The sequence below is a fragment of the Anarhichas minor genome, unplaced genomic scaffold (genome assembly GCF_050575085.1).
Source record: "Anarhichas minor isolate MPS153535 unplaced genomic scaffold, ASM5057508v1 ptg000011l, whole genome shotgun sequence".
NCBI classification, from domain to species: Eukaryota; Metazoa; Chordata; class Actinopteri; order Perciformes; family Anarhichadidae; genus Anarhichas; species Anarhichas minor.
In genome coordinates, this window is record NW_027466457.1 from 14,292,146 (window position 1) to 14,318,057 (window position 25,912).

A 25,912-nucleotide genomic window follows, 5' to 3' on the forward strand; every position below is an offset into this window, starting at 1 on the left:
TTAGCTCATTGTCAATACAAAATATTCCTCTTTCTTCTTAAAGTAGTAGTTGAGTCGTGCCATGGCATATCTGGGAGGAGAGCAGAGCATAGAAAAAAAAATAATCAGAGAATACAACATTTTCCTACAAAGCTCTTAGTAAATAATGTAAAATCTGTTCACTGTCCTTGGATGTTAATGGTGCATTTTCACAATGTAATGGCTTCAAATGTGACCCAGCACTATTGTTGCATATACTCTAATCTTCCTCTGTTGTTTGTCTTATCTTTCCGGTCTCTTTCCTCTCTGTGCTAAATAAATTAACAAATATATAAATCTCTTTTTAAAGGGCAGTTTTCTGTGACAACCTTAGTCCAAACAACCAGCACTTTAAAGTTGCTTGCATTGAATGTAAGTCTCTCCTCAGCAGATTTGCATTTTATTACAGTAGGATGGCTTTTTTGCCATATAGTATTGAACTTTCCTTAAATTAGGGGACAGAGATAAAAAACAAAATAATGGTCATAATCAAAGAAGCAGAGACCGACATACCCTGACTTTTAGTCTCGAGTTTGGGTCCAACTCCAACAATGCTGAATTTCCAAAATGCAACTTGGTATCATGTTATTTTTGACCCTCGCTGCCTGATTAACGTCTCAACTCAACATCTCAAGATTGTAACATTTTTCTCAAGAAGATTCAAGAAATCTTGAAATCTTAAGTTGAGATGACATCATTATGACATCGTCAGGGTTATTTTCTCAGACTTGACAAAAGCTCCTTCAGGGCCACAGAAGATGTTCTATGCTTTTTACTGGTTGTTATTCACTAAGATGAGTAAACTGATCCTTATATGTAAGATTCAGAGAGCGCTCATTTAAAGTGCATCATCGCAGGCATCTCAATACACTTTAGAAATATGATTAATATTACAATTTTAAAAAAGTAAATGTAGTTTATGTAGTAATAACATTCACAGTAATGGAATATTTAGTCTGTATTTGTTTGTTACATATATTTAAACTACCTGAACTTTTCTTTGACATATCTGGCTTTTGACCTCCGGAGCTTTTCATTCACTAAGCTAGAACATACTTGAAGTGCTATTTATAGGATTCTGATATATACCCATATCTCATGATGTGAATCACATCTTGTTACTGCATCCTCTCATCAGTGTGCATCCTCTAAAATGTTTAAATCAAAAAATGGCATTTTTCTTGAAAGATGTAGACTTGTCCGTTGAAGTTGAAGTGCATAATCTGTTTGTCCAGTGTTCACTCCAGGTCACACCTCATGCTCTGCTTAAAGCTCAAGGTGGGCACTATGTTTTTTGTTTGCAAAACTTGCATAACAATATAGCATCAAGTCTCTATTCAATAAAGCACTGAGTCTGAAAGCTGTGCCAAAGCCTCGGAACTTAACTGCGAGAAAAGTGGTTTATTATCGAACGCTTCAATAAATCCGATGTCTGAGTAAGCCGTTGCCCTTGGCCATTATACTATACCCTTTGAAATTAAGTGAAGTTTCAAAAGCACAGAAATGAAGGCACAGAGAGGAGTTTGTCCTTTAATCAGTGCTTTCACTGAACTCCTCAATGTCGAATCAGTTTTCTCTCTTTCATTGCACGGTGAGACAAAAACATAATTCAGACACATGCCTTTTAGTTACTTGTGTTCCATCACTCTGTTCTTCACCTGTGTCTCTGGGTAAAACTGCTCCCTAATTATTGTGTCAGAGTCTGACTTCTGTTGTTTGCTCTTTGCAATTTTTCTTCGAGTTGTTTCTTTCTTTGAGTTTCTTTGCTTCACTTGTGGGTCACCTTTAGACAAAGAACACACAGCTTTAGCTTGTTGATAGAGATAGGTTGTACAGCATGCGTCTAACCTTTGCCAATGAAAAGTAGTCGATTAAAAAAAATTGGGGGAAAAGAAAAAATAAGGAAAAGAAAAGAAATCACTGGTGTGGCCCTGGTAGAGCCAGCACACCATTTTCTCTTCTCTCATTGTGGTTTGGCAACACTCAAAAGACATTTTCTCTGGACAGATTTTTAATACACCATATGCTACTGTGGATGATTGACTCAGATGGCAACACGAGACCTAAACCTGATTGGATGAAGGCAAAACTTGGTTGTAACGTGTAAAATATTTGGTTCTGCTTTTCAAATTGAAAAAAAGAATATGGTGGCTGTTATGCTATACCATCAAACTTTTTGGTATTATCAATGAAAGTGCCTCACACATTAAGTATTCTGACACTAGTTCTACTTTCACACTAAAAAGGTGAAAAAAAATTAAACACCACTTAGTAAATAAAATTTTTTTATGAACATTCAGTTTGTTCAATTAAAAAGTGAAAAGAGCTTCAATTTCAGCTTGTCAAAAAAAAGTAAAACAAAATAAATCACTGGTCATGGCACTTCTCTTCTGTTAATCTAATTACCGGTTTCGCTCACACCCTTCATAAGCCGAAATATATTTGAGGGTACCCATTTTAAAAGACCAGCAACCTTCACAGGTGATCCCATTCATCATTATTTTATGAATCTGATGAATCTGAGATGTTTTCCTATTTAGCAAAAGTAGGGGAAATTAACTCCCTCCAAAAGCAGGTATTCTATTTCACAATGTGCTTTTGTGCACAATTCTGCAGTCAGGCTATTCCAAACAGTGGGCCTCCTTCTCGTTCATTTCCTCATAATAATGTCTTTGTCAAATAACGGCTCACCTTGCCAACACATCCACAAATCTAAACCGCTGACTCGCAGACTTTCAACATATGAATAAAATCATATAAGGAAAGTAAACATGGACGGTAGAGGGAGGGCGGGTTTGCATTGCCGTTGTGGCTCCCTATTGTCACATGTACATCTGGCCCTGGTTAAAGCACAAGGCCTGGGCGACGCCTGTCACTAGTTGGGAAGTCTACAGAGATTTGGCTCAGGGGGATAACAGTGGAAGGAAAGACACACACACACACACACACACACACACACACACACACACACACACACACACACACACACACACACACACACACACACACACACACACACACACACACACACACACACACACACACACACACACACACACACACACACACACACACACTTTCAGGGTTTGACTCTTAACTTCCTATCTCTTGCCTCAAAAAGAACTTGTTTATCACAAAAGCTTATAGCAGCAACGCATTGTGTGTTCTCTTTTGAGTTAAGGGAAATAGAACTGCGTGGTGAAGCTGAGGGTAAGGTTGTGGTCATGTCAAGTAAGTTAAGGCTTTCATCATTCTATTTTGAATTAAATAAAATTACTACATTTAATGCAAACAAGGTCTTGCAGTAATTAACCTGCACAGAATTATCTCTTAACCCTGCTTTTCAGCACTTATGCTTTGATACATTCACTTTACACCAACAGCCTAGAACCAAATGGTGGACAGACGAAGTTAGCGGCTAGCTAAATAGAGTTGAGCGCCTAAAGAGACAGCTACTTTGTTTAGTGGTTCATCTTGTTTAATTAAAGATAGCAAAAAAGAAAATTGGTGAACTTCTTTAACAATTCGATAGAAGTTCTGGAAAGATCATTAAAGCCCTATTCGCACAGGACTAGTAATACCTGGGAACCTCTACTTGCGGAGGTTGTCTGCAAATATACCATGTCCTTAATTTGTCAAGTAAAAAATGTCACCGCAAATTACTAAATATATTTCTCCAAAGACAGAAATCAAGTGATAGTAATATAACTCCTGCGCGAATCGGCTTCTTGGTGATTTGGGGGTCTTATTTGTGTTCTCCGTGCCTTGTTTCTGCCTCTTTCCCAGTCAAGAAATATGCAGAGCATTTTGGGCAGATTCAAATTCAAGCCGCTCATCTTGCTAAAATAATAGAATAATGATAATATAAATAATAATAATATCGTTAATTGAAGGGGGTGTTGATTGATATTATTTTCAGATGTTTCCATAGAGTTACAATGAGAGTTACTGGTTGTCCAACTAGACAAGCTTCAGATTGGCTATCACGTTGGCTAACTGAGGGGAAACCTCCGGTGCTACACTTCCGCATATATTGCACATTTAAGGAAGTTAACGTTGACTATTATAAGAAGATCTCCGGTGTTGAAATATAAGATGCTTCGTACACTTATGGCCTGGCCACACCAGACACCTGACTACTTGTTGGGATGGCGAGCTAACCGCTAACAAGCGAGCAAGTTATGACATGCTAACACTAGCCAGTCCCAATATTTCCCAAAGCTTCTTTCTATTACCTTTGTGCAATGCCATTTACTTAACTCCTCCTTGGCATTTTTCTCTTGGGTTTTTACACCATTTAAATCGCCATTTCATATTGAAGAGCGAGAAAAAAACGCTCAGAGAAGCTAACCCGTTTACTAACTTACTTAATGCTTTGCTGTTAAATGTAAATGTTTTATGGTATTTAAACAAGGACAGTCTCATAATGTTATTACTGTGGTGCTCACTGTCAATGTATTTCAATGAAAAGATGAAAGTGAGGTCAAACTTGACAGTTGCCATCCACATTGTTTCTTTCTTTACATCATGACTGATTAAGAACTCTGAAAGTAGTTGGCAGAGGGAATTAGGATGTATGAGTGTGTGCGGGTGTGTGAATGTGTTTATTGGGAGACAGAGGTTGACCGGGTAGTGATGCCTTCAAACCCGTTTCCCCATCGTTACTCTGAGCTCATTTAAGTCTAACCCTCCAGTTAAAGAAAGGTAACCTGACCCTCACCATGCACTTTAGGACAACCTTAGCTGGCGGCTTAGAGGAGCAGACGTCTAGCAGGCGCATGTGGCCCAGCCAGGGATGAGAGACGTATATGTAAGGGAGGACCGACGGCATGGGAACAATAGTGCCTCTGTGCCTCGGCACCCCTCTGGATCACATTTCCTCTAAGGTCCAGATCGAAATGAGGCGGGGGCCCTGTCGCTGATCTAGCAAGCGAGCGGAGAAAGCCACACAGAGGGGAGGGTGCCGTATGTCAATAGTGATTAGGATCACGATCACAACTGCGGCGGTTGTGGGGCACGAAGAGAAGGGAGGAAAAAGTGGGGGAGGAAGGAAACATTTCGCCTTCCTGAACTTTATTGTCTGGTTGCTGGTACTGAGGAATGTCTCCTGGATCCTAATACATTTAAAAATAAAATAAATTTGTTTGGATTTCTTTAGAAAGTCTGTATGAAAGCTGAACCTTTCCGATTTCTTGATTTGTGGTTTAAAAGTGAAGAAAGGCAGAGAATTTCACGTGTAAATTGGTTTGTCTGCTTTAAGAAGTGACAACAAGAAGTGTGCTCGTCCTGCCTGTTTTATGCTCGATTCTAGATACACAGTCTGAAAACACTGGTGGGGGAAAAAATAAAATACCACTTGGACTCAAGTTCCCAGCTCTTTACTGTAATTACTTTGTCAGGCAATCTTAAGAAGAACCTGTTTGTTTAAACATTGCAATAAAACAGGGAATGCTTCAATTCAATGCACAGGATATATTTTGATCCATTTGTGAATATTTAAGTGATGTATAATGCTGTTAAGTAAAATTGCACTCAGGTCGTAATTTTCTTTGTGGTTTTATGTGTTTCTACATTAAACAGTTGCTTTATGTTAGGAGGATGTTGATTTCAATATTAACAATTTTATAATGTCTATATTGTGCAGTGTTTGATGTACAACAACCACAACACTTAAGTAACCGAAAACAATGTTTACACAAAGTGACAACCAGGCACACTCCTGCAACTGTGGGTAAAAAGTAACCACATGGAAAAGGCTTGTTCCTTCTACTCCATGTGACCTTTGAGCCGCATTCGTCAAAAATACAAACCTTAGGAAGTCAAAGTCAATCAAGGAAAACTGTGATTGCAGGATGGCCCAGAGACCCCAGAAGAAGTTTGATGCCTGGTGGAAGAGAAAGAAAAACAACTTGAAAGGAACACACTAGATGTTTTCATGCTTAACACCATTTATTACTGACTAGTTTTCAAAGCATTGCACAACGAAATGAAAATACATGACTTGCTTAGGATAATCCATAACAGTGGTCATGATTTTATTCTTGTCAAAATTGCTGAATAAAGCAGTTGAAGTATTACCAAATCATTAAATTAATGCACTATAGTGTGTGTGTGTGTGTGTGTGATGGGTACGTGATCTGTACCTATAATTGCAGTTCCCCTCTTTTGCAATTTTTAAAAATATAAAACACATTTGGAGTAAAATTCTGTGAAAAGACCTTAAAAGTAAAAAATAATTCTTGTTCTATTTTTGTTTTATTGAAATGACCGGAAAGAGAGGTCCACACTTCGTTGGAGCAGCTTGATGGTCCACTGTGGGTAGTGTAGGAATGTATGTGTGTGTTTGTAGTCATGTTTTACTTGTGTTGTTGTGGCATGAATCTGTTTACACAGTGGGGACTCACCTTCCTTATGAGGACAAAATGCATATCCCCATTACGTAAATCATTACATTTACATTACTTAGAGCAATAAAAACACACGTGTGTGTGTGTGTGTGTGTGTTATTAGCACTAGAGCCGTAACATTATAGAACCCAATGTGATGCGTTTGCATGTTCAGTACAATTCTTGATGTTGTCTGTAAAGGAATGGCAGCAAGAATATGTGACTGGTCTGCAATTCTCCTGCACCCTTTTGATGATCCAATTAAAGCTTCAAAAGCACACTTCTTCTTGCCCTCCTGCAGGTCACAGTGGGGTCAGATGTCAGCGTCTTCAGCATGGCAAACACTGGCTGATGGACTGAATATTAGCCAAATGAATGACAGACTTGTTAACTGCATGCAGATATAGTCCATGATACACCGTTAGGTCTGTACTGTGTTTCAAACGTGAATAACTCTGGATTATGTTTGCGGTATTTACACCATTGTGAAAATAAGTAGTGCAGATTGTTCTAAATCAAACATAACTGTTGCTGTATGGTTTCAACAACTTAGTTTTTCTTTGATGTTTTGCTACATTTCCTTGTGCCACAGAGCAGAACTGTAAAAACACACTTCAGTGACCTCCAGTTGTCGTGTTATAACTGCTCCCATAACTGCTGCTGCATGCCAGCGGCACGCTGCTAAGTCAGAATGACAAACCTCTGTATTGAATGGTTCCCTCCTTAATGGCTTTGCTCACTTAAGCTCGCAGACTTCCATGCCTCCATAAATTCCTGTTGTTCTCCACCCATATTGTAAATCTTCATGGTAGGACCACTAATAGCAAGTCCTAATAAGATCCAGACAGGCCTCTGTTCTGCGGCCCAGTGATATAATCACATTTTTATTTGATAATCAAATAAAGGGTGGAATGAAATACTTGAAGAGCAATGTGCGGTTATCCCTGTTTTTTTTCCCTGTCTCTGGCAGATGTTCATCTCTAATCTCTGTCTCGAGTTGGAGAGAGATTGAGCGTGTTTCCATTATGATTAATAACTGCTCTCCATTAAGAGAGCATTAGTCTAACACTATGCAGAGACCGTCGGTAAGAGGCAGCCATTGAGAAAAACGGAGATTGGAGAGTGTGGGCAGAGTGACATCACAGGCTTTAGCCACGACATCACGGGGGATCCCTGTGGAGGAGGCGAGTCGCAAAGACCCCACGGCGTCTTGGCACAGTTTGCCACGGATTAAGATTCGAAAGAAGCAGCTTCACACCGCAGAGCTTTGGCAACTGGCCAGGGTTTGTTAATGCCACACAGCAGAGCCACACAGCTTCCTTCAGTGCAGACTGGATTCCTTGGGTTTGACTATTCATCTGTATTGTCATTTGATGAGCCTTAACTATAGTGGGAATTCAATGTAGTCTGATTATTCCAAGCAATTACCAAGAGATGTGAAAGTAATACAAAAGTTACATTCCATAAAAAAGGGAATACAAAAAAAACATAAAAATATTAAAAGGAATCAGACTGAATTGATGATCATTACAGTTGATGGAATCTTTCCAAAGCATGTTACACCTTATCAACTATATAATCTGGTTTTAACAGATGTAATGAGAAACAATACAACCTTAGGGAAATCTGTACTGTGCAAATAAATAGTCGAAAATTGAGGGGACACAACTTCCGATGGAAAATGGATGCGAACAACGACTGATTTCATTAAACAAATATTCCAAAAATATTTTTTCTTGTTGAATCATTTGATCTTTAAATTGTCAGAAAATAGTGACAATTTCCCAATTTCCCAGAACCCAAGACGATGTCTTGAAACCCAAAATCATTTTAATTACTATAATAGAAAATATTCAAGGAGCTGGAATGAGAAAATCTTTGGCATTTCTACTTTACTATGCAATTAATCAATTATCAAAATTGTGGCACTTATCGTTTTCGTAAAAAAAAAAAAGAAAAAAAAAATGTAAAACCTTTTTTTAATATCATTAGGGAACTATTGGATATGTTTGATATTTGGAGTATTTAGCTGTTTTTGTTTTTTGTCCCGTGACAAAGGAAAACCAGTAATAAATGGCTCTCAGGAGGAAATTTAATTCAGTGAAGTATTGTACATAAACACAACATTTAGTGGGTAAAATGCCTCTTTTGTGTATATTTCTAAACGGAGAAGTTTCAGCTCAATTCCTTGAAATTATAGAGAATAGACCCTGTGATTTTCCCAGTTATCAGGCTGAGTATTCCTCATGTTGACACACGGCTCGGCAAAACGAGTCCAGTTGGAAACTTGGCTTGTTAAGCGTCAGTGATCAATTTCTCCCACTTCCCTCGAGTCAAGAGTCCTCCTCGGTTTGTCATAGAAAATCTGATTTCAATCAACCTGATGTTATCGCCTCTCTCACTCCATCCCAGGCTTCATTTCTTTCCCCGCCTCTCACTTCTCCCTCTCTGTTATTTTGGCCGAGGCACGACTTATTTAAAAAAAGAGTAAAATGCTTCCTCATCATTTCTGGGCTATTTCAAGAGACATTCACACCACCTCAAAATTGGTCAGGACAATTCTGCATATTGTGTTGAAAGCACTATGAAAGCACTTTTAGGCAGATAGTCCAGCACCACTTGAGCCACCAAAGAATGAAAATTGTGGTCATAAGAAAAATAATTTTGGCTGCTGTCTTTCATTTTTCCCTGTGGCAGTTTCTAATCAACTCAGATGGAGTCCATCAAACTTTGAACAGTGGTGGGTCAGCCGTGGTTTGGGATTTTTTTTATCTTTCTGGGAGCTGGAAAAGTAAATTGTTAAAATGTGATGGTGAGGTGTTGCCGCCCTGTCATTTCAGAGGTCTGCACACATGGATATTGTTGAAACGCACACACTGATCTCATAATATTGAGATATTTGAAGAGCAGAACTTAAAAAAGGAAATAACTGTTCAGAGATTTGTCACTTTCCAAAGAATTTCCAAAGTGTTGAGGCTCTACATAATGACATATTTCAACATTTCAACAATATCGGTGGGAGCAGACACTTACCAGCGAGAATTTGCAGACTTGAATGTAGAGCTGCGTAACTTCTGCCTCTGTAACAGTGACCTCATGTCCTGTGCTGTGCTTGTAACTCTCCAGATAGGTCTTCAGCCAGTCCCTCTGCAGCTCCAGGCTCGGGTAGAGGCTGTAGTTCACATCATTCACACCTCAAAAAACAAAACACACATATGCACATACTGGTGCAACTACTGTCAGTGTTACAATTCAATACAATGCCTAAACTAACTGACAGTTTTGATGATTTGCCACAGACTGCATCAGCTCAACTCTTGAGTCAAAACTAGTGAGGTCCACATAAAATGTTCCAATTATTTGAGCAATTAAACATATATTGAGTTACAACAAAGAAGCAGGGGAACTGGACGACAGCACTTTCAGTTGAACACTGATGTTTACATCTTTGTGAGGTTGATATGGTGCAAATGAATAGTCAAAAATTGTCTGGACGTGATTGTCATTGTGCCAGTTCCGGCAGAAAGGGATAAAGACTCCAACTAATGATTATCCTCATGATCAGTTATTTTGAGATGATTTTGTTTTGCAAATAATCCGTTGATTTAAAAATGTCAGATAATTGTGAAAAATGCCAATTCTGCTACTTTTACTTAAGTAAAGGCCCTGATGAATATATCCTCCATCACTGCATACTTAAATTGTACAATATGTCAGAAAGAAGGATGCATGGAAATTGGATGGAACATACAACATTTTCAGTTTGAAAACTGATTTGAAAGTCTTTAAGGCAGGGGTCTCAAACTCAAGGTCTCAAGTCTCAATCCGGCCCGCCACGTCATTTTATGTGGCCCGCGAATCCGCCAGCAAAAAAAAAATAAATTTAAATTTAAATAAAAATGTAAAAGTTAGACATAACAAAAATATCCACATAGTCGAAATTATGAGATAGAAAGTCATAACTATGATAGAAAGTCATAACTATGATAGAAAGTCATAATTCTGAGATAGAAAGTCAAAATTATGATGGAAAGTCGAAGTTATGAGATAGAAAGTCAAAATGATGAGATACTTAATCACAGAAGCAGCTCTTTGGCTGGTTACTGTACATTTGACATGGAAATGTATTGTGAGTACTGAATTGTATTGAGTACTGTATTGAAGACTACTTTAAACGTGGCTTTACAACACATGAAATACTTCATGTGGGATTGTGCAAACGCACCCTTGAAAGGATTTTAAGCTTTGAACAAAGTTATTGTAATAACTTGTTTGATATTTGTCTTTGCTATTTTCTTTAATAGTTTGATCTTTGATAGAGTAATGTGGGTTTCTTAACCCTAAATTTAAGTTATAACAGAAATGTGCTGAAATATATGTTTACATTTATATAACTGCATGTACAATATTTTTACACTTCAATAAACAATAATCAAATGCAGAGACAGTTATTTAACAATATGTTAGGAGTAGTTACATTTACAACCGGCCCTTTGTGGGCAACTATAATGCTGATGTGGCCCGGAGTGGAAATGAGTTTGAGACCCCTGCTTTAAGGGATCTGTATGGTGCAAATAAGGGAAAATTGCTTTTGCAGTTTCGATAGTTGACTGCAGTTTAGCTGTTTCTCTCATTATCAACAGGAACAAAAAAAGGGATTCATGTGCTTTCACTAAAAAAACATACGAACGATTGTTTGCCTTTTCGTGCTTGACATTTAGGTCACTCGAGCCACAATTTAACCTCATCATAATTTAAGGATTGGACCAAGTTTGCGCAGTTGACAGGTGCTCTCATGAAAGCTGACATGATATGCTTCATCAAAACTATCTTAAAAGTGATAAATTGATGACTGTTCCACAAACGTTCAAATGAACCCTTTGCTGTGTCACAGCTGGTCCATCAAAGACACTTTTAATCACCATGCAGAACACACACTGAATATAGCAATTTGTCTTGGCAGCATCAGAAGAGGGACGGTTTCATGAAACATAATGGCAGAACGATAAAATGATATCGTAGTCGAAGAGACAGGACAAACTGGACAATGATTCTCCACACCACTTACTGTATATCCAAATTATACTTCAGTCAATATCCCACATGAGGCAATCTGATATGTTCTGGCAATGAAACAGATTTGGAGGCAAATTGAACTCCTTTTCATCACAACACAGACCTACCAGCAAATTCATTGAAGTGATTGCCAATATCGAAGGCCTGGTAGTTGTAATCGGCGTACTCGTAGTCAATGAATTTCACCATTCCTGATGGAGGAGGAGAGGAGAAAGAAAGAAGCAGCGGTTACCAGGACAACATGAAGAACACATCTTAGGTATGGTTGTGTATCTGACGACTCTCCTTCCTTTTATTCAAGTACAGAACCTTGTGGGAGTCAAAGGAACAAGGAGTCTTTTTTGACGGAGAGCCACCCTGGGCATCCTTGTAAAATATGCAAGATTAATTAAATCCCGGTAAAAGGATACGACAAATAAGGTAAGACATTGAATAAAGGGGTGCAAAGGTTCACCTCTCTATGCAAAATAGAGGGACGAGGTATGAATACTCTGTGAGCTGCATTATTTCAACCCGATGAAAAGATACACCTTCATCATTATTAACATTAGCCTCAGTAACAGACTGAGACCCTTCAATCGCAGAGCTACAATTAAAGTTTAGCATAATTCAGTCAAATATTCTTAACAGTATTCAGTTTCCTTTATTGCCTCTGATTGATGGTCTGCCACACTAGCTTACTAGCTCAGTATAATATGCACCATGTTTTCAGTGCCAGTGATGTGCACTGTTGTTGCTCACCCTCTTTGTGGTTGTAGATGATGTTTTTTGTCAGAAGGTCGTTGTGGCAGAGGACAGTCGGCGAGTCAATCTGCGAGAGGTGTCTCTTCAATGACTCCATTTCAACTGACAAAGTCTCAAAGCTGGGCACCTCTTGTAGAGTCATGGGACTGTAAAAGGCAAAATCAATGAAATTACTTTTTTTCCTTTTTCTTCGCAAGAGGCAAGGCAAGATTGTCTGCGAGGAATGTTTCATGAAAGCGGGGTGTCTTTGCTTCATAGGCATTTGGGCACATTGTCGGTCCAGTTCAACATTCGTGAATACCAACTTTGCCAGTGTGTGTGATGATGTATCTACAAAAGGCTGCAAAAAAGACAAGAGCTTCAGCTTTTAGTTTGAATCACTGCAGCTGACAAATACGCCACCAGTGACTTTCATTTAGGAAAAACATTCACATGACTTTTGTTATCATAAGACAGGTGTCATCATTATTGAGCAAATATCCAATATGGTCAGCTTTGTTGGTACAACTTTACAAACATCCACTATAGGGTTTAACTAAAAGGGCAGTTTATTTCCACATTTAATTTAAATAAATGTTTTTGTGAACACCCTTTGCTTCTTTGCATATCTACCTGCAACCCCAGTGGCTTATTGCACTGTGAAGTATTGACTTTCACACATTGACAGTGGTGAAAGAGGTTTTTCACATTTTTGACTTTAATAAAAGTAGCACTATTTATTTAACATATACCCTTGCTTCTTATTTAATAGAATTCACTCTTTTCTAACGGTATGTAATCCAGATTGTACCATCTGTGACCTGCTTTTGTGTTGGTGGGACGAATGAGAGAGGTCAGTGATGGAACAAGGAGAAGAAAGACCTGTGAATAATGTGAATTTGAATGGATACTGTATTCAAAATCTTATTTGGTAAAGGTACAGAAGTATTATCAGCAGACTGTACTATAGGTGTCAAAAGTAAAATAACATACCCCTTATTACGTTGTTAAATATTATGATATTGTAATACTACTGATGCATTAATGTGGAAGTAATACTTTGCTATTATAGGTGGATGAACTGGAGCTAATTTGAACTACCTTTTGGGTAGTTCAACCCTTAGCAATATGTCAAATAATAGCATATAAGATGATCATGTGTTTTGTTTGACAGTCACACGTCAAACATATTATATTTTGCTCTAAAAGCTGTTGAGAAAAGTACTTAAAGCATGCCTCATTGTAAAGTGGTACTATTATGTCCTTTTCTTCTTCAAATGTTATTGTAAAGGCTCAATCCAACCCGGAATTTCCCCTCACACATGGTGACTCACCTGCCTTTAAGAATTGTTCACTCTAAAAGAATTTGAATTGTCTGGCTTTCAGCAGTGTGTTAGTGTCCTGTTGTGTACTGTAAATGCTGTTTCAGAGCGTTGTCAAGCATTGAGAAACACAGACTTCATGCAATTCTTGAATCTTAAAATATTGATCTTCAGAAATCCTCATGAGTTGATGGAGTTTTTGAACATTTGATATAATATCTAAGGAAAGTGTAGAGCAGCTGAGGGAAAATCATCTGAAATTAACTTGTACAAATGAAGGGAAAGAAATACTTTCATGACGCAATTGTTCGGGGGAGTACATCTATGTAAAACCAACTTTGTCCCAAATTCCACACTTTTCTTCTCGGAGCAACATGTTTGTAAACTAAAGCAGTTCGACGTGCCTCATTGAGAGGTCACATGCCTTGTTTTCACTCCGTTGATTGCTCGATCTATCAAAGAAGGCAGTAATGTCCTTGGACGTCAGTGCAAAAATGCACCTGGAAGAAATGCTGCGCAAGCATCCGTCTCCTAATTAATTTCCATGTTTCCTTTTCAGTCGTCAGGTCACGATAAGAGGGTAGTTTAAACAGTGTAGTTTAAACACTACCTATTTATTCCTTGGGGAACAAACAGATGCTCCGGTATTATACACACTTGTAGACATAATTTAGTGAGGCCTGTTAGGAACGCACAATAAAAGCAGAAGAGCGGGGCCTTGTTTATAGTCATGACACAGAGGCTCTGCTGCCTAATTCAACTCCACCTACACATCCTCAACAACACAAGTCATTTTTGTATCCCTCATTCACTCAGTTCTCCTTCCTGCAGGGGATAGACAGATCAATGGATTGATTGAATACAAACACCTTGAGATCTATTAATCATTGTTCCTGCAGAAAAATACGCAAAAACATATATTCTTTTTAAAATATCTGCTTGAGTTTGGACCTTTTTATTATCTTATTCAACTTAAATACTGCAAATGCTGTAAACTACTTTCCAAATAGCAATTTCGGAAAATCTCGGCCAACAAAATAGCTGTGAGGAGTGTTTGATTCACATCTCCTCGCCTATGAGATCTTTCTCTAACTTAAAAACGACCCCCTCTGACATGCATAATTTATCTATCTCCTCTCTAATATGAATTAAAAAACACATTTGAATGGTGAATCACCCTGATTCCTTTTCAACCCATCCATGGCTTTAACTTAACAAACTGACTTTTACCATAGAAAACCTGCGATTACTCGGGAGTCAAAAGCTAAATGAAAGACGTTCATTGACTTTAAATGGAAACCTTTCGTCTTGCCATCAGATCTTTTCCTCTCTCTTTTCTGTCCTTTTCATGGAAAACAGTTCGTCAAGTACATTCGCCTCCTGCTCCTTGTCAACTCTCTGTAAGGTAATTAGTGGAATTTCCTCCTCTGGCGCTTCATTATCAATGTGCCTTATTTACATATGATTTCAAACACCAGCCGAGCACTGATTTTTTTCTTTCTTTCTTTTTTTTCTTTCCTTTTTGCAGTTTTATGCGATTCGCGGGAGTGCAAACGGGAGAAGTAGCAGGGGGCCTTTGGGAGAAGAAGAGGTTGCACTCTTGCCTTCCATTGCCTTTCTCTCTTTTCTCTCCCATCTCTGACTTCTACTGTGCACTCCCTCTCCGAACCTTGCAGCTGCTGCAGCCTCTTTCGCTCTCTCTCTCTCTCTCTCTTCTTCTCTGTATCTGTCTCTCTCTTTGCACAGCAGGTGGCTTGAGAGCTGAAGACCTCCTCTGCAGGTGCAGCCACTTCCTGCTCTCTCTCTGCCTTTCTTTTACCATTTCCTCTGAAGATCACATTCATACCAGTACTCATACATTCTCAAATACAAAAGTTTCTCTGATGCCTGTTTAAAATCACTTTTTTTTCATTCTTGGTCTCCTCTGTCTCTGCTTCTGTGTGTGTGTGATATCATTCATGCAGTTGCACGTTCAAGAGACCCACATATATGCAAACAGACGAACACACACACAGGTTTTAACCATGACTTAACCTCTTAAATCTCATCTGTTAGATCTTTCAAATGGAGTTCCTTTAATCACTCCAAATCCTAATTATTAATATTTTCCTGGTCATTTTGAGTTCCTCTGTGCGGCTGTGTTTGAGTGGCAGTGGACTGTGTCAAGCCCCTCAGTCACACAATTGTCTCACAATATAGCACCATCTATTGGGCCTCTGAATGTGGTGCAGCTTCTGTAGATGACCATTACAGTGAGTAATGTCCTGATTCATCCATACACTCATCACCTTTTGTATCACATTGTATACAAAGTCATCCATTGTACAAATCAGGAGTTGTATTTAGTGATACTCCTATATGTCTGCTGTGTGTGAAATGGAAGTTTAAAAGGGCAAAAGGAGTTAAATGTAAGATGTAACGTTAATAAAACCAAAATCTTCATAATCTCTTGAGACGTTAAACAATGAAGCTGGGCTCCATTTCACTCTATGTGCCTTACGCTGGCAGTGTTTCCTTTTATGTTGGTTGAATTTCCAACATGATGTCAAATTCAAAGATTGGACGGAATCAATATTTTTCTTTTATCTTGCTCCAGGTAAATTAAGGTTATTTTAGTGCATTCAACATAATCATATGGCTAAAAGTACAATCATTATTATCTTAAATTGATACTGTCTATCTCGTAGTAACAAAACAAAACAAAACTCAGTTCCACAGGGTTTCCTCCTTGGAGCAAAGCAGAAAATGACAAAAATAAATCTTTGGGTGTTTTATGGGCTTAGTAAGGGATGTGCTCTAAAATGAATGGATTTATAATGAAATAGTGGACAAACCAGAAAATACAGACATAAAAAAGAGAGTAGTTGCTTGTGTCTCGTCTTCCTGATGACAAAGAAGTTCACTTCGACCTTTGTGGGACTTTTGTCTTTCTGAATACAGAAAGCTTAAACTCCTTATCATTAAAGTCTCCTCCTCCGTCCCTTTCTTTAATGGATGACTTGGAAACTCAAAGAAGAAACTGTTTTTTTAAAAAGCAACGCAGAGACTCTAGGCCTGCCAGCTTCAGTTTGCTTGGACTTCCGACCCCTCCACTGCATACATAAACAAGGTTGAACGTTTGACAGATAAGGGAGAGCTCTGCAGGAAGCTTGTGGACGAGCGTCTGTTTCTTTGTAGTGTCTGGACGGACCCTCTCACCTCTCAGCCCGTGACCCCTGTCAGAGATAATGCAATGTCACTGCCACGGAGGCCCCTCCCCCGCCTTGTCCCTCTGACCAATGAAAGCTCACAGTGGCCTCTATCCCCAAGGTTGGGGAGGTGAATGTGCCATTTGAGTACAAGTTGTTCAGTTAATTGAAAGACAATGTTATGTACGGGTGGAGAGGAACACTGTGGGCAGATTTGAGAAATGTACATTTGGCATATGAAAAAGTTAAAAGGAATCAGTGGAAGTGCAGTTGCCTAACAGATAAAGATGTGGAAAATGTTGCTGGTTTCTATCGAATGGATGAATGCAAAAAACTACCACTGTGATATTTTACCACCGAGGTAGCCTCCAAGCAGCAGCTCAATAGGTATTTGTTTTAAACTGAGGTAATTAGCTCTTTGTTCTCCCTTAGTTACTCTTGCTAACCTACAGTTTCCAATGATAAAGTTTCCAGTTAATGACTCTGAAACAATGCATTCTTAGCACTGTTGGTATGAAGACAGTTTGCCAGACATACCAATGTTTTCAATTGATGTGAGGGCAGATAAACACAACGATTAATCCAGTCCCTTCACTCATAGACTTCTTTTTGCATTGAGAGGAGACGCCCACCGACGGCCATTATAGACGATGCAAGTTTAAGGCACTTCTGCACTCTTCAGATATCTAAAACACACAATAAGATGATTTTGTCAAGGGCTGTACCTCTTCGTGCAGCGCTGTGAAGTCGGGCTGCTCTGCATCAGTGTCAGAAAGTGGGACATTTTTGTCCAGAGAGGAGGTTCAACAGGCGGACCACAGTTTGGCTGGATGGAGTGGATTATCCCAATCTCTGCTGCGATCAATCTGCGGAGAGAAAACATTTTCTCAGATGAGCCTGGCCGACGCTGTTATTGCACAAACAACCATTATCAGAGTAGAAACACAACTCCCTTTCCATTTAGCGCTCTTATCTTGTTCTTCTTCTCAAAAAATGGGCCTTGTTGCATTCGTGACCTTTTGACTACTTGAGTGCTCGATCTCGAGGCATCTTAGCCGTGACATACAGTTTTCTGGGTATTCCCCACAGAGGCTATCAGGCGGAGTAGGGTTGATTGATGTGTATCGTGGCCTCGGCTGTTCAGCCTTGGCTGGCTGTGTTGTGTCCTACTGTCCTGTGGTGAGAATAATGGTGCTGGTCTGTTATCGCTGGGATGACGAATGAACCCGGGGGCATGACTAAACAACATTGCTCAACATGAAATATGACTTAAATAATTAAAAAAGAAAAGCACCTGCATCAGCACAATGGAGATGCCCAACACACACACACAACTGTTGCCTTAGAAAACATAAATGGTTAAGGTTTCACATTACTCTCAATAAACCTGTTGCATTTTCAACAGTTTGACCAGTAAATGGACCTGGAAATAATAGCTATCAGCATGTATTACCTATTTTATTTATGGTATTGTATGGCAGCCTTCATACTATGTGCAACGGTGGTAACAGTTATGTCTTAACTTATATATTATATTTAAACTTTTACATTTTGAATAAGTAGTCTTGATAAAAATCAGCAATTTTATGATACATTATTACACATTGGTTTCATAAATTGATGTAATAATACCTAATGCATTTGACTAGAAAAGTCAGTTGAATGAAGGAAATCTTCATAGCAAGTACATGAAATACATATTTCAAACAGTATAGAGGGTTCAAATGTATTGCTTAGGGTCCTTTGATTTAGATATTTCATAGAGTGCTTTTATTTTGAAAATTTAAACCTGTAATGACAGTATGATTTATTTTGCCTTTATTTGTTCAAAAACTCAATCATTTTAGTAGGCAAACTTAGTGGTAAGGCTGATCCTCGTACCATTTTTGCAAAGTCATAATGTGAGCATGACTTGTTTTGATTATCATCATATTGCAATTTTTAGTGAATCAGGAAATTCCCAAAAAAGCACAAACATGTTCTCAGCACATTGTCTCTGATAAAATCAACTTTGTAAAAGAAATAAATCTAAATCTGAAAGCCGTTTCAGGCAGAGACCTGTAGATGGAAGGTTGCCGGAGCAGCTTATCATCCAGCACCGTTCCTCGAACAAACTCGTAGCAGATGCCATTCTGGAAGGTGCAGTAGATCTGTGGACCACACCCGTGGGCGTGGAAGACCTGGAACATCTCCACCTCGCGGTCCCGGTTCACGTAGAGCTCCGTCATTCTGCCGTACAGACGCACCAGAACACAACCGGGCTCCTGGAGAGAAGCCACGAAGCAGCCAATCAGCTGGTTGGTGATGCCTTCTGTGAATGTCTGAAAAAATATATTTAATTTAAATTAGTTGAAAGAGGAAAAATACAGTTTATCAGCGTTGTGCAAAAAATAAACTACAGAAACTGAGAGCATTTACTGTCATAATCCAGTCCTGCTCCTAGGTTTATGCTTTTCTTTTGCTTCAATCTTTCAATCATTCATGTTTGGTGTTTCCTGTTTTATTTTATCACTCACCTCTCCTCTTGTTCCCGATCACTTCACTTCCTGCCTTTGTGTGTTCTCCCGCCAGTTTTGATCTGCTGCCTCGCCCTGATTAGTTTCACCTGTCCCTCGTTAGCCCCACACCTGCTCACCTGTTCTCACTCTGTCAATTAGCCTGACAGACAGAAACTGATCACACCCTTTCATGGAAAATCCTAATCTGAAAAGTAGCTGGTAACTATGGCAGTGAAATAAATGTAGAATTTTTATTTTTCTCTGAACTGAAATGGAGTAGAAGTATAATGTAACATTAAAACATCTAAGTGTACGTGGTTACATGACAGTTTATGTCATACTTATGTTATATCTATTGATTAAAATATGTACCAAAAGAGCAAGGTGAAAGTAATGTTTCAGTGAAAATATTGTAATATATGATATATATAGCAAGATAATATGCAAGGATGGATTACCAACTGTGCAGAGCGGGTAACAGGGAGCCCAGACTCCCATGTGCTCCCAAAATGTCTCAGGTTCACCTGTCCTATCAGGTGTCAGGTGGTTTTTGGTCTTTTGACTAATGGAGTGCTGCAGGGATGACATATTTTTGTAGGCCAACCTTGGAAGTTAGTGTCGCACTGGTTCCCTCGACATTTTTTGGTTGGATTTTGGAATATTGCAGAAAATAATATATTTAAGATACTTTTTTTTAGCAAGATAATCTTTACAAATCAAAACTTTCCCTTTTTTGATTTTTGAAGCGTGGATGGAATCACCAGAAGTAAAAAGCAAATATTCGGCCACAAACCGCACGAGTGCAAGTAAACACATTTAGCCTAATTTAACAACTTGTTAGCAACCGCCTTTTTAAAGATACGTAAAAACTTAAAAATTGAAGAGCGGTATTTACTGACGTATTTTATATCGTAGAAGAAAATGTTGGAATATTTTAAGCTTGTGTTAACCACATACCTTATTTCAGGCATCCAATCAAAAACCCATTAAAAAAAAAAACATCGACTTCAATGCGAGGGAACCGGAAGTGCAAACATGCTAATTCACTTCTAGGTTTCATGACTCATTCCTGCTGCACTTTATTGTAAGAAAATTCACACAACTGCAATATTAACCAAGACGGGTCCTGCATTTTAGCTAATGTTGTGGCCTTGTCTTATAGAGGGACTGTGTCTAAAAAAAATGATATCGAAAAATGGATGTAAAATGAAACACGCATAGACACAGGTACATGCAACAGTAATGAGACACAGAGCTGTAGACAGCTGCAGCCTGAACTTGTTGACTTTAACAATCACACTTCCAGCACAGCCTGTGTTGCCCTGTGTGTGTACACAACAATACCACAGTGACCACTGTTTGCCTGCAAAGGCCCCATGGGACATTTGTTGTCATTCAGTGGTTTCTCAAAGTCTCTCATTCTCTGCCACAGTCTCCATGGCATTCTGTGAACCTCAGATGGGCCCTGCACACAGCGGTTTTTCATTTAGATGGAAAGTGAACAAACATGCCCACCTTGACATCGGATCAAGCATTTATATAGTGGACGGAGGGCCACTTGGTTACTTTTCACTGGCTTTGACATTGTTATCAAACTCCCTTTGTCTCTGATTTGCACATATTATCTTTACGTGAAAGTTTTTCTGATGTACTGCGTTTTATTTGATGTATAAATCACTCATTGTCATTTGAAAACAAAAACTCACTGTCATTTCTGGACGTATATAGAGATGTACATTACAGCATGTGTATCTAAACTGCTTATATACAAGTGCTAAAAGAAGCCATGCAAACACTTGCCTCTGAATTTATAATTCTTTGTCTTTTAAATACATTTTAATTATTTATTTTGTGTGAACCCCTTTTGACATTGTCTCTTTCAGTTTTTTTGTCTTGTTTTCCTTTTGTTTTTTATTTCTTTTGACGTTAACGTGCATGTTAAGCACTCAAATTGCCTTGAATTTTATCTGTTGTTTGTAAAAAGAAAGCAAAGGTGAAACACAAGATATAACAAAGTAGTTTGAAAAAACCTCACATACAAAACAGTTTAAAGCACAGGTGTAAGAGGAACTATATGTCCTTCCTTGTGTAGTCTGTATATTCAAACAGATGAACACAATACATCATTGGATTTGAAAGGAAACATCTACTCTTTTGTGTACACTACTGGACCTGCTGTAGATTGAGAGGTCACCCACCAAATGTGCTGTCACCAAACAAACATAAACCCTATTTCTCTGAAAGATTGGACCTCGTGTTTGCACATGGGACCAGAATGGGATTATACTGTTCTGAACAGACTACACACTACACATCTGTTTCCAGGGTTGACATAATAAAAGCGTCTACTTCTGTTGTCCAGTTACCTTGGTTTCTCTGCTGGTTTTTATATGTTAGAGACGGACACGACTTTCCATTTTAAAGCATATAGATGGCGATATTTGTTTTTATTGTCAACAAATCCCATGAAAAGACCAGAACCAACAGTGTATTAGTCTGTCTCTCAATACTATCTGATTTTCCCAGCCTGTGGCAACCAAGTCTTCAGAGAAAATGTTGGTATTCTACGTGTCTGTAACCACAGGAGAAGTTGAATGTTTCATTCATACGTTACATCAGCCTTGTATCTTGCTTGCAGAAATGAACGTTGTGGTTAACGTTGTCAAATTATTGTTTAGTTTTAGGCTTGAAAACTACTTGGTTAAGGTTAGAAAAAAGATCCTGTTTGTGTTAAAATAACTATGTAACTGGCCTAAATAACTATCTATACTGCAATTTTGTGGACATTTCTATTTGTAACATTATGCAACAAGCGAGAACAATGTTACGTAACAACCGGTCTCCCGGGTCAAAGTCCTGTGTTTCATTGATCATTGTTATTATACCACGCAATTTCCATACCATGTATTTTTCAGCAATGGGTACTGGACATACGTCACTGCTCTGTGCATTGCTTACTGTCTAACGTAATTTGCTCGACCGAATGCAAACACATTGACATTTTTCGTATCCGTGGTTTGCAGAAATGCCAACATTTTTCTGGCCAACTGGTTCCTGCAAAAGACATGCCCCCAAATTTACTTACATTTGTGTTAAATGCAAAATTTTGTCCTAAAACAGCTGGGCTTTGTCTTTTTGGCAAACGTTGCTGAAGACAGATGAAAATGGAGCACTTGGTGGTTAACTATTTACAGCAGGAAGGTGTACATGGGATCCATTGAATGTAAGCTGCAGTCCATGTTCATCATACCATAGGAACACTGTATATATATGTATATATGCAGACACTTTTTATTAATCAGTCTGTTAACTCACACTACACTTGAATCCGCCTTTCTGCATGGCCTGAACCTGCAGCGTTTCTGCTCTGCTCACAATGTACAATGTCATTTTTTTTTTTTCAATAGACGATTACAGTGAAGCTTATTCAAACAAGACAACCACCACAACTATATCCTCAACAATGTTGACGAAAAGAGATTAAGGTAGCATTAGACCCTTTTTGTGCAATTTAAGTAAGAGGAAAAATATGGTGCTCTGGGTGGCTGGAAAATGCAGACAATATGGTCTGTCTGTTCTGCACTCAAGTTCAGTTTTATATTGCAGCAATCTCAGTCAAAACTGCAGTTTGTAAAATACTACTCCGATAATATTAAAACAAGTTCACAAAGGTTTATGAAGGATCTTTCGAAAGCAGCCGTGAGGGAAATTGCACTGTGGAACTGCTTAAATTGCAGTAACACAAAGGGTGAAACAGCATGAATTGAGTTTTATATTCCCTGTGAAGACTAGAACCTCATTGTGAGTCTACACTTTAACAACTTGGATGTTTTATGAAAATGAGTGTAGGGAGAAAATATTGAATTTAAAGTTTGACCATCTCTACATCTTTTTTTTGCTTCTCTTTCATCCACGCAGCATTCTTTCCTGAAGATACTAAACAAACACGATTGGAAAGACAGAAACTATTTGCAAATGTCACACTGACATGTGCTGTGTTGTCATGTGACATATCAATGTGACATTCAACATCTAAATTAGAATTAGGGTTGCACAGTCCAACCCTGTCCCCTACAAAATGACTTTCCCATACTACTAATATGCATTCTCAATTACGCTTCGAGGGAAATGTATTTTATAAACTGTTATAAACATGCGGTTAGCATTGAAAATTGAAACAAAAAAAAGGAATCAAAACTACTTGGGTAGGTTTAGTAAAATGAATTAGTAAAAATGGTTTGTCTTCAAATTATTACATTTGTTACGTTACATACATTTAAATAAGTGAATGTTAAATTTTGGTTACACATGGAAAGTGCGCTCTCTTGGGATTAAGTCCTGTGTAAGATTGACCTGTCCATCACCCCAACCTGCTCTGCATGCAGACTATCATTAGAAACCTATTTGTGATGCGTGAAAAACAAATCCACATCTATAAATTTCCCTTAAAAACTAATTAAAATGCAGTTTCATTGTTTTAGGAGTAAGGGCTGCACATCCGAACAGATGCAGTACATTAAAGTGAAAGTTGATAGTGAACCTATTGTAATAATAACGAGGTTGAGTAAAATCATTGGACTATATACACAAATTATCATAATGCATCCCAACCATTCTATGTGTAAACACTTGCTCAAGATGTCTAAAATTTAGAGATCTGCCGGACTTGGAACGTCATAATCATAACCCCAAATAATGAACCACAAACCTTTCTTTACAAAGTGGTGCACATAAGAGATGAGCATTAGTTCCCCTCGGGTATGGAAAAAATGTGTGAAGCTCAATCGGTATAATACGGGGTGATCAAGTCAAAAGAACAGACGCTTATTCGAATAAGCTTTATACAACCAACCAAGATACAATCATGGATAGATGGTACTATATAATAATATAATATGAGAATACAAAGCATTTTTTATCGGCCCAGTTGCGAGGAAAAAATGGTGTACGTTGTATGTATGTTGTGCATTGTATGTTACGGTAAACCACAGGATACGTTGAATGTGGATGTCTTTTATGTAGTACAGCGAGCAACGCACAAAGCAGTGACGTAGAGCAACCCTTATGGAAAGTTACATCTTATATAATAACGAGTATAACAACTAACAAAATCCACTAAGGCGGGCAGCAAGGGTTAGTGGACGGGTCAATCAAACAGGATTGTTATCAAGAAGAACCTGGTGTCCCATTTGAAACCAAAAGTAAAGCATTGACTTTACGCTTGTTACGTAACGTAAGTAATGTTACATGCAAAAGTCTGCTCAGGAAGGTTGTTGTTTATTTAGAGTAGTTATATTGTTAAGTTACTTTTTGTTACATTTGTTACGTATTTCAAATAAAAAACATTATCTTCTTTCTAACCTCATCCAAATAGTTGTGTTGCTTAAACCTTGCCAATCGTTTCACAACTTTAACCATGTGGCATTGTGCGGTTTTTTGCATGGGATGTATGAGGCGGATATGAAATGTATTTATGAAACGACATTCAATGGATAGCGTGGTTTGCAGAAATGCACAATGCCAACATTTATTCTAGCAACTGGGTTGCTTTTACAGTCGTTATTGAATCCCTTAGACACAAACATTCACTTGCCTTCATATGAATGTCCTTTGCCTTCCAATTCGGACGGAGTCTGCTGAGGAGATCCAGAATTCCTCTACGAGGTTCATGCTCATCAATTTGGAGGTCCACGTGGAGAAGCTGATTCCCAGCACAAGCAAACCGACTGTTCATTTTCAACAAAGCAGACGTGAAGTCTTGGATTTTCCCTCCAAAAGTTTGAGGTCTAGAACTTGTTCAGAAACTTTTGAACCAGAGTCCCACTCTGTTGGAAGACCACCAAAACATCCGCCAATGTGGGTTTGATCTTAACAATAAAAATGAAACAGAACAAACTTGAATGAGGTAGAAAAGTCTTAATGATGGTGATACAATACACAACAGCACTCTGGCATCTGTTTCTGTCACAACAATTCGAGAGCCATGCGTGGTATTGCCGGTCAGTCAAATTGTCCACTTGTGTGTCCAGTGACTCAGCAGTCCGGCTTGCTTATCAGGGGCCAATGTTCCTATGGGTATCTTCATCCTCACTCCTACAGTTTACATATTAACCACCGGTGCTTCGAGCTCTGCTGCAGCAGGATCATGTAGTGCTAAACAAAATTAAAGGAGAAGTCATTGAGCTTCCGTAAACCTCTTCTACTTTTATGTACTTACTCATTCAACCAAGCTAAATATAACTGAATATAATAATGTGAAATTAAAAAAATACTAAAAGTCACTGAAGATGAAAATAATGTTTATCTTTCTTGTAATTGCTACTACGCAGTGTTCATTTTGGCAGCTTTTTTAGTGTTTTAGACAAAAATGCTCTTAAATTATTCTCACATATTGGTAATTTTTGTCCTTCATAGTTGTAGACTAGTAATAGTTGACAACTCAGAACATTATAATCCAGTTTTTGATCATGCAAAGGTCATCCCATTTAAGTAATCACTTTTGGTCAAAATGTTTACCTTCTGGATTTACTCCGATCATTATCTGAAAACAAGCAACAGTCCTATCGATAATTACTGGGAACTATTCGATCATTCTTTGAAGACCTTTAAACTTATTTCATAATTTTTTCGGCAGCAAAGCCAGATCGTTTATCCAGATGCAGTGTTAGTTGAAGGAGTTTCTGGTGAACCGCCATGATTTC

At 38.4% G+C, this 25,912-nt stretch overlaps 1 protein-coding gene across 1 annotated transcript; it reads right to left on the reverse strand.

Annotated features, from left to right (window-relative positions):
- On the reverse strand, positions 1 to 24,945 carry LOC142948112 (ethanolamine kinase 1). The gene is made up of 8 exons (XM_076089995.1): positions 24,805 to 24,945; positions 18,772 to 19,034; positions 17,439 to 17,579; positions 12,222 to 12,370; positions 11,588 to 11,671; positions 9,438 to 9,598; positions 5,829 to 5,902; positions 1 to 70 (listed from the first exon to the last, which is right to left on the reverse strand). Exons 1-8 carry the CDS (start codon positions 24,943 to 24,945, stop codon positions 1 to 3), a joined length of 1,083 nt encoding a protein of 360 aa, XP_075946110.1.
- Between the last annotated feature and the right edge of the window lie 967 nt (positions 24,946 to 25,912).

What these genes read in the sequence shown, in the direction of transcription:
- LOC142948112 (XM_076089995.1), bottom strand. Translation starts at nt 24,945, where the DNA reads ATGAACAGTCGGTTTGCTTGTGCTGGGAATCAGCTTCTCCACGTGGAC. An exon ending in CGGCAACCTTCCATCTACAG is followed by an intron (nt 17,580 to 18,771) that starts GTCTCTGCCTGA and finishes TTCTCTCCGCAG; the next exon opens with ATTGATCGCAGCAGAGATTG. An exon ending in TCACTTCAATGAATTTGCTG is followed by an intron (nt 9,599 to 11,587) that starts GTAGGTCTGTGT and finishes TTGTTTTTTGAG; the next exon opens with GTGTGAATGATGTGAACTAC.